At 49.1% G+C, this 9,230-nt stretch overlaps 1 protein-coding gene across 3 annotated transcripts; it reads left to right on the forward strand.

The window, feature by feature from the left end:
- Positions 1-200: 200 nt before the first annotated feature.
- fam114a1 (family with sequence similarity 114 member A1) lies at positions 201-9,229 on the forward strand. Of its 3 annotated transcripts, XM_061828736.1 has the most exons (14): positions 202-324; positions 1,282-1,446; positions 2,823-3,074; positions 4,132-4,204; positions 4,276-4,457; positions 5,022-5,156; positions 5,226-5,378; positions 5,446-5,617; positions 5,839-5,921; positions 6,776-6,931; positions 7,001-7,140; positions 7,533-7,605; positions 7,685-7,738; positions 8,452-9,229. In XM_061828736.1, the coding sequence occupies exons 3-14, from the start codon at positions 2,829-2,831 to the stop codon at positions 8,569-8,571; spliced, it is 1,587 nt and encodes a 528-aa protein (XP_061684720.1). In that variant the 5' UTR covers positions 202-324; positions 1,282-1,446; positions 2,823-2,828; the 3' UTR covers positions 8,572-9,229. The 3 variants fall into 3 exon arrangements, with proteins under 3 accessions (XP_061684719.1, XP_061684720.1, XP_061684722.1); XM_061828735.1 differs by having other exon boundaries at positions 201-324; positions 6,776-7,140; XM_061828738.1 differs by lacking the exons at positions 202-324; positions 1,282-1,446 and having other exon boundaries at positions 2,874-3,074; positions 5,726-5,921; positions 6,776-7,140.
- Position 9,230: the final 1 nt, after the last annotated feature.

Raw genomic sequence — 9,230 nt, forward strand, 5'->3', positions numbered from 1 at the left:
TGGTGGCGGTAACAATTTGACAGCGGCGAGCCACAACTTAATCAGCCTCACATTTGGAAGGAAAACAGTGGCTTTATTTTTGTTTTCGATAAATAACTTCATCTTCGTGGCTTTCTCGGGATTCGGTGACCCAGAGGGAAAAAAAATTGTTTGGGCGAAACTTCCACTGATCTTAAAAAAAAAAAAAAAAAAAAAAAAAAGACTGGATAGCTCATTGGCCACCAGGACTGAAGTCGCCATCGGCCATCTTGATACTCCCAAAACAAGCATGGCGACCTGTGCGTTAATCGCATCGTTTCCTGGCTGTGAGAAAACATTCCGCAGGTAAATTAGAAGGCCAACGAGAGCGAGGCCAAGGTTAAAGTTTAGTTTTTATTCATTTGAACAAAGTTTTGTTTCTGGTTGTTGTTGTTGACTGTTCACTCTCTGCTTCACTTTTATTGGCCGACGGTTTATCGCGAAAAAGCGATGTCAATATTTTCCCAAGCTTCATCAGTGGATCAGTAAGAAAACACATTTTCTGTGAAATTTTTGATGAACTTCATAATACAGAACTCTGCAAATTGAATTTGATTTTCAAATGCGAGGAAACAAGTTTAAATTTTCTGTCTGAAATAGGACGTCAAAGAGACAACAAATGAACAATGCGTTTATTTTCCCATTGCGCGTCCTTATTTCCAAAAATATATCCAACTGATTTTCTTAAAATTTAATGCTTTTATGATAAAATGCTCGTTTTTTTTTTTTTTTTTTGCGATGTTATGATGGTCGTGCTTCACAGCGTATTTTGGGAAAAGTTAACATGTCACGGAAATCGGGCCCTAGCTAATATGCAAGCTATGTCTTTGCTTTGCACTTTGCCTTTTTTGGCTTACCAAGTCGAATTGAAAACCCTTCATGTTACAAGAACTGAAAAAATCTCAAGCTCACACGACCAGTTTTAATTCTACATGCCAAACTTTATGAGAAAACCCCCGTCATAATCCAACCTATAGCTATAACTATATCTTCCACACGTTTTTGGGAGTACAAAGATGGCGGCCAACTGGCTTCAACCAATCGACACGCCGCTAGATATGTATACGCTATCCAGCTTTTTTATTTTTATTTTTTAAGTCAGTTGGAACTTCCGAACTGGAAATGAGTCAAACAAGATGGTGGCCGTGTCCCACGTGACACCAATTTAACCAATGGCAGAGCTAGTAGCGGCAACCGCTGGAACTCGGAGCACCTTGTAAGGCGCAGGTCACCATCTTGACATTTTGTACTCTTCGGCGACAGTTGAACAAGCGAAGGAGTCAAAAGACGGCCGAGACGACGCTTTGACGGAGGCGCGGGGCAGCCTCTCGCCATCGTTGTTGGTCTTGGGCGGTGACCCTCAGCGGCCTGCCGACGTGGCGCAGCCGAACTTGGAGGCGCCGCCGGCCGGTTCGAGGCACCCGACGGGTGAGTTACGCCCTGGCGACGCCAACACTCAGTTGGATGATCGCCGCACAAATCTTCTCGAAACGTTTGGGCCAATCATCCGATGGAGTTTTGCCCAATGGTCAACTTTTGCAAGCCTGCGCGATCTCCTCTTTTTCTTCGTTCCTTCGTGACTACGTTGTCCAAATAAAATAAATCTTTATGAACAATTCACTTCTGGCAACGCGGATGGGGCTCTCATACTTTGAAAATTGACGCTTTATTCGCTTAAGATAAGAACGCATGCGAGTCTTCTTTTTTCGTTAGTTTTTTTTTTTAGGCGGGGACGGGGGGCGGGGGGGCTTCTCTCCTGTACTACTTTTATTTCCGGGACACTGGTTGAGGTCAAGAGCATTTTCAAAACAGAGACAAATTGAAAGCTCTGGAAACAAACAACAAATTTCAACGAGACACGGCGTTGCGAATACGTGCGGCCTTTAACCAGTAGGTGGCGCCGCGGCGTCAACACTCGCCAGTGGGTGCCAACCAGTTAGTCCAATACATCCATCCATCCGTTTTTTTCTGAGCCGCTTATCCTCACGATGGGCGCGGGAGTGCCGGAGCCAATCCCATCTGTCAACGGGCAGTAGGCGGGGTCCACCCTGAAGTGGTCACCAGCCAATCGCAGGGCACACAGAGACAGACAACAGTCGCACTCGCAATCACACCACCGGGCAATTTAGTGTGTCCAATTAATGTTGCATGTTTTGGGGATGCGAGAGGGAACCAGAATACCTGGGGGGGAAACACGCAGTCACGAGCGGGACTTGCAAACTCCACACAGGGAAGGCCGGGATTTGAACCCCGGTCCTCACAACTGTACAACTGCGCCACCGTGCCACCTCGTCCACTCCGCTCACTCGCAATGTAAACATGCTTTTTAGTGCTGGTTTTGCTTATAATCAAGGAGAGAAATCTTCAGATTTTTCTCTGTATTAAGTGGAAAATTCATAAATTTCCCCTTCCCTTGAAGAATTTGGGATCAGCCGGGCGGACTCGTACACTGACCATCACGAACGCAGTACTCGAGTGTTTTCCTTTGCATTGACTTTGTTTGTTTGAAATTGAAGTCACACACACAGATCAAAACAATACAAACTATGCAAAAGAAATAAAATAATAATCATTTTACAAAAAAAACATACCCAGTGAAAGGTCAACGTTTGGAGAGTTCTGGACTGACCCTTAAATCCGGGAGACCAAGTTTTCCCGTCAGCCATCTGCGGGCCAAATTTGAATTCACAAAAAAGTTGATATTTGTTTCAAGCGAACTGACGAGTGAATCTGAATTTTAACGTTTTTGTTTCAAGCGAACCGACGAGTGAATCTGAATTTTAACGTTTATCCCCCGCTTCCAGACCACCATGTCGCAGTCCGCCCCCTCCGAAGCGGAGACCGTCCCGCCGGACTCCGACCTCACCTGCTCCGACCCCGCGGCGCCCGCCGAAGTCGGCCGACTCCCGGAGACCGCCGCGGGGCCGAGCGTGGACACCGGAGAGACCGCGACTTCCTCCGGGAGTCCGGTGGAACTCCAGGGTCAGCTGACTGAATGCGACCAATCGGTGAGCCTGGAGACGGACCCTGCGGACGACCCCAAGGACGGGGACGAGGTTGGTCACGCAACGCCAATGTGGAGGCTGCGCAAGTTATTAAAAACAAACACAAACTATCGTGCAACTCTTGCATACAGTAAGAAGAGCAGTACTCCCAAACTCTAAAAAAGGGAAGATGTTGCTCAAACTGGCCTGGACTGAAATTTTCCTGAAATGAAATTCATACTTCAAACATCAAATTAATGCATGCGTGTTTGCGTATGTTCATGCCAACCTATTAACTTAGAGTAAGACTACATCGCGATTGACACGTGTATGCAAACATGCGGTATACCTTCACACAGCCGTTGATGTATCGACACATAATCCTTCAATTCTCAATAATGATTTACTGTGGAATGAGGCCACACCATTGTTTCATAATTATTTATAATTTGTCATTTCTTCTTTTTTTTTTTTTTTTTTTTCTACAAGTTACACCGCTTTTAGTCTCCGATTAAAATCGTTCCAAAAATGACTGACATGCATCTGAGATTCACATTTTGTCCCGGTTTTTGTACCGTTTAGCTGTTTGGTTTCGGTCGGATGGGCCGCAGCTGCAGAACGGCAGCCGCCCTTCCGTCACACTGCCCCCTGCAGGCCAACTGCAGCTCGCTACCGGCAAATGGAACTGAGGAGCGACCGATCGAATTAAGACAAACAATCGTAGAAGATCTTTGAGTGAGTGGCAGGGAAAATCGCTTTAGGCATCAATGTCGTTATCGTTAATATTATTCGGCGTCCCTCTCGGCTCGTAATGACGGACGCTAGTTTAGAACGCAGACCGGAAGCCGAAGATCGTTCACGAGACCGTTTCACAATCCACCAGGTGAGAGAATTTTAAAATATGTTTTGTGCACTTTGTACACTTTTACCGGGCCGACTTCCCTTTCCCGTCACGTAAGAAGCGCGTTTCGTTATCTTTGATCCGGACGAGCGTTCCCAGACGTCTGCGCGGTAAATTGTGGGCGGAGTCAGCAAAGTACACTGATACAAATGTGAGGAATTTGCCACGATGAAAACCGGAGTCTGATTTTCCCGCAGCACGGCTGACGGCCCGCGTTGTTGTGTGCAGGGCGGCGATGCGGCTTGGACCGGTTGGGGTTCGTGGGGCAAATCCCTTCTGAGCGGCGCCACCTCCACAGTGGGTAGGTGCCGCGGCCGAGGTCGGCCGTCCGTCTCCCGTCCTCGCCGTCACCTTCCGGTGTTTGCGCGGCAGGTCACCGTCTGACGTCGGTGAAGGCGAAGGCGGGGGAAGCCCTGCGTCTGGGCAGGGCGGCGCCGGGGGAGGAGGGCGGAGAGGAGGGGCCGGAGGCCGGAGGGGAAAGCGGCCTCGGCGAGTCCGTCCCTCCCTCCGACAGGGGCGTCTTCTCCGCCATCTCCGACGCTGTGCACAATACGGTGAGCAAACATCAGCAAGAAAACCCTGGCGAAGAACTTGTAGGCTTTGGTGTTTGGACTGCAACAATCCTGACAGCTCCTCACTTCCACCATCTTTCTCAGATTGGTTGTTTTCCCTCCAGCGCAGTGGTTTCCTAGTGGTCCAAACAGATTTACAGTGGTGGGGGGGGCGGCGACAGGGGCCGGACCGGACATTTGGTGCCCGTTTTTGAACAGTTTTTTGTTTTTTTTTTTTTTATATTGAACACCCCAAACTCTTGAGTAGGCGACACACAACTACCAGTAAGTGTTTTGGGGGTTGGTACCTCCCAAAATAACACCATTAATCAAAAATTACTTAAAAAAAAATAAAATAAAATAATAATTAAGAGGGGGAAAAAAAAAAAAATCTGTGAATAGTTGAATTTGCAGGTTCTGAACCGTAAGTCTGTGGCTGGCCCCTGCTCAAGAGATTTTTTTTGATCATTCCATGATCCAAGGTCATTTCGACACTTTGAACAGAAGCGATTTGGGGAATCCCATTCCGGATATTTCCCTCCCTTTTTGTCCCTCGGGCTCTCTCAGGGCAAATCCGTGATCAGCGGCGGTCTGGACGCTTTGGAATTCATCGGCAAGAAGACCATGACCGTGCTGGCGGAGAGCGATCCCGGTTTCAAGAAGACCAAGACGCTGATGGAGAAGACGGCCACGCTCAGTCAGGCACGTCGGAGCTCTCGCCGTCCGCTTCCTTCCGCCTTCGTCTTCACGGCGGCCGTCGTTTGTTTGCAGATGTTGAGGGAAGCCAAGGAGAAGGAGCGAGCGCGCCTGAGCGAGCGGCCCGTCAGCGCGCCGACGGCGCATTACGGGATCCTCTTCGACGACTACCAGGGCTTGTCCCACCTGGAGGCCCTCGAGATCCTGTCCAACGAGAGCGAGGCCAAGGTCGACCGCCGACGCCCGAGTAATCGCCGCTTGCTCAGAGAAAAATAAAGCCCGGCGCCCCCTGCAGGTCCAAGCCTTCCTCTCCTCCCTGGAGGGGGACGAGCAGGAGGAGGCCAAGCAGGAGCTCATTTCCATCAAGGAGGTCTTTGTCGGCAGCGAGGAAGGAAAGGGGGAGCAGGAGCAGGAGCAGGGGCAGGGGCAGGAGCAGGAGGAGCGCCGCGACGGAGAGCCGGCGACGGGTAGGTGGCCGCGTTTGGGATTTCAAATCGGTTTTGCCGTTGCAAAGAAGGAAGAAGGAACAAAAAAAATCGTTCGTCACGACGGAATGAAATTTGTAATTTCGACAGCGTGCATCAAACCGGCAACCGTCAATCGGCGCCCGGGAAGGAACTCCAAAAGCCGTTTTTGGATTGGGTCGGACTTTGTGTGTGTGTGTGTGTGTGTGTGTTCTCCCTTGTAGAAGCCGGTGGAGAGTTTGTGGGCGTTGTCACCGAGTTGCTCTTTGAACTTCATATCGCGGCCACGCCAGACAAACTCAATAAGGTAAACCATGCGTGCACATCGCTTGAATCCCTTTCATTTGGAAATCATCTCACCTACTCTTGGTCTCGCATTTCATGGTACAATTATTGTATTGAAAAAAAAAAAAAAATCTGTAAGAGTAAATGTGGAGTCATACTACAGAAATATTGTATTAATATATCTGTGAACTAAGCAGTTTCAGGCGGGGAAAGTAAAGTAAATTTAAAGCGGACTCTTGATTAAAATTGACACTTAGTTTGGGCCAAGTAAATAACGGATCGGTCCCCGTGTGGCCCGCGGGCCATGCGTTGCCCACCATTCTACACACCACAAGATACATACGGGAGGACCGTACAAACAAAATCAAATCAATAGCATATGGCACCGGTGTCAAACTCGAGGCTCGGGGGCCAGATCTGGCCCGCCGCATGATGTTTATGTGGCCCGCGAATGCAAATCATCGGCGTCAAATTCTGTGATACTTTTGAAAATCTGGACCAAAATTTGAAATTGTCATATACCGTGAATGGTAACTTTGAAATATTCTAAGCATTTTTGTGTGAGCAATGGTTGGAAAAACTCATTTTAGAAATTCCATGTGTAAATATGATGAGATTAAAGATTTTTGTGATTTCACAGTCATAACGGCCCTCTTAGGGAAACTGTAGCTAGAATGTGGCGTGCGACAGAAAATGTGTTTGACACCCCTCAACTCGCTGTGGGAGGAAATAAACAGAAGCTGCAATATGTCACTGTTAATACGGATGATGACAAATTGTTTGCAAATGACGTTATCTTAAAATCCTGCAGATGCGTGTGATCGGCGCACGTAAAGATCGTTGTCGCACGTCACGCTCCTAATTGTGCGTCTCCAGGCCCGGATGAGCGCCCACCGTTGGGTGGGCGAGGTGGTGCAGCCCGTCGCCACGGAGACGGTTGGCAAGGAGACGTGCGAGGAGGAGGAGGAGGAAGAAGATGGAGTTGCTCGGGAGGGAAAGGAGGAGGAAGAGGACGGGCTGAAATCTGCCGAGGTCAGGGGTCACCGGCGCGGCGGCACGCGGAAACGGAATCCGGCGTTCGATGGGCGTTTTGTTCCGCAGGACGTCTACTCGGCGTCGGTCGGCAGTCTGGCGGAAGTCGCGGCCCGGAGCATCGAGCAGCTCCACAAGGCGGCCGAGCTCGTCCTCCACGGAGACGAGCAGGACAAACCGGCGGGGGAGCGGGCCCGCGTCCTCGCCAGGTGTGTGGAGGGGGATTGGGGGGGGGGGGGGCCCACACTTGTGTGCGTGCGTGCGTGCGTGAGAGGGGCGAGCGACGAGCTGCATTAGTTTGTGTCTGGATGCGTTTTGCATTTTGTCGTGCTTGCGTGTACGTGTGTGCATGCATTATTCATTTTTGTTTCTATTTTTTGCGCAAACATTTACTGACCCAGAATCCTTTTTTTTTTTCGTTCTCGTACGGCGTGCGACTCCATTTCTTGAGTACTTTTATGAACGTTCATCTTTTAGAAAGCAATCGATAAATCATTGAATGTGCAGACTACAGCGTCCCAAAAAAGTTTCAAGAATAAAACCCGTGAGGAAGAAAATCCCGCCACTGACCCGCACGACGTCTCGTCCTCGTTGCCGGCAGGTTGACGCGCGCCATGTGCGAGGAGGTGGAGCGTTTGGCCGGAAAGTTCTCTGACGCGCTGCTCCTGGTCGGGGTAAACGTGAGCCGCCGCCAAGGTTTGGAACCGCGTCTGGCCGAAGGGAGGTGTCAAATCCGCTCTCGGTTGCTTTCAGAGTCAGAGGAAAGCCGAGGAGCTGAGTCCGCTGGTCGACGGGGTTCTGGTGGAGGTGAGTGGCATTTTTTTCACGTCAGGACGGGCGGCGTTGCGTACTTTACATCGCAAAGAATCGCTCCGTGCGTACTCCATTTAAATATTCCCGCCGCATTGTCAGTTCATCTTTGCTCCGAAGCGAGAAGCGTGTCGGTTTCGGGACGGGCTCGATTCTGATTGGGTCCAGTCAATCGGCAAAAAAAAAAAAAAAAAAGTTTGCGCTTCCATTTGACTTTCAAAAAGTAAATAAACTACATTGGATGAATGTATATTTTGTTCTCATAGATAAAAGATAAAAGTGGCTCGAAACCAGGTTGAAAAGCATGGGCGGCACGGTGCCTCAGCAGGTCTGAGGTCCCGGGTTCAATCCCGGCCCCACCTGTGTGGAGTTTGCATGTTCTCCCTGTGCCTGTGTGGCTTTTCTCCGGGTGGGCACTCCGGTTTCCTTCCCAAAAAAACATGCAACATGAATTGGACTCTCTAAATTGCCCCAAGGTGTGACTGTTTGTCTCCATGAGCCCTGCGATTGGCCGGCGACCGGTTCAGGGTGTACCCCACCTGCGTCCTGCCCGTCGACAGCTGGGATAGGCTCCGGCACTCCCCGCGACCCTCGTGAGGATAAGCGGCAAAAGAAAATGGAAAAGCATGTCGCGCGGCTATTATAAGGTGAAAAAAAAAGGTCGGCGGCGGCGGCGGCGACGTTGAAGGTGTCGGTTCTGCCGTCCTCAGGCCTCCAACAGCACCAACTACATCCAGAACGCCTTCCAGCTTCTGCTGCCCGTCTTGCAGGTTTCGCACGTCCAGAGCCGACGCCGGGCAACCTGCGCAGAACCACACGTGCGGCACTAACGCACGAGCGCACACGATTTATTGTACAGAAACGCTAAAAAGCTCGGAAGTGTTTATTTACGCAAGGTTAACAGGCAGCCCGTTGGCGTCGCTGACCGCGTTTCGCCCAGTGCTGAATACAAACATGAGAAGTGAGTTTGTGGGGATGAATCAAGAAATGAGATCCGTTTCTATGTTTTTATGACAAAGGTTATGAATCTCATGCTACAACCGTTGGCAACTCGCAATGAAATAGCAGACGGAGATGCAAAGAGCATCTTGAATATTTTGTCATCGATCTGCAAAATTCAGGGCGTGACGCACCGTTTATTTAAACCTCTAAAACCAAAACATCTGGACGTCATTAAAAAAAGTTCACCCGATCCAGCAAAACTCATGAGAAATTTGGATTCTGCATATTAGAATAGTTTGAAATTGAAAAAAACAAAACAATTTGTTGTTGACCAGTTTAATCATTTCCAAAAACTCATCTTAACCAAAATGTGTTGGTGTTTACATTAATATATTTTTGAAAAATACGATCGCCACTCTTTGCAGCGCATTCCACTGACTGACAAGAAATGTTTTGTTTTTTTTCCAAAAATGACATCTTTTATATTTAAATTGTAGAACAGAAAGTATAACTATCAAATAAATGCTCTGATGAGATCATCTTTTAT

The sequence above is a fragment of the Syngnathoides biaculeatus genome, chromosome 9 (genome assembly GCF_019802595.1).
Source record: "Syngnathoides biaculeatus isolate LvHL_M chromosome 9, ASM1980259v1, whole genome shotgun sequence".
NCBI classification, from domain to species: domain Eukaryota; kingdom Metazoa; phylum Chordata; class Actinopteri; order Syngnathiformes; family Syngnathidae; genus Syngnathoides; species Syngnathoides biaculeatus.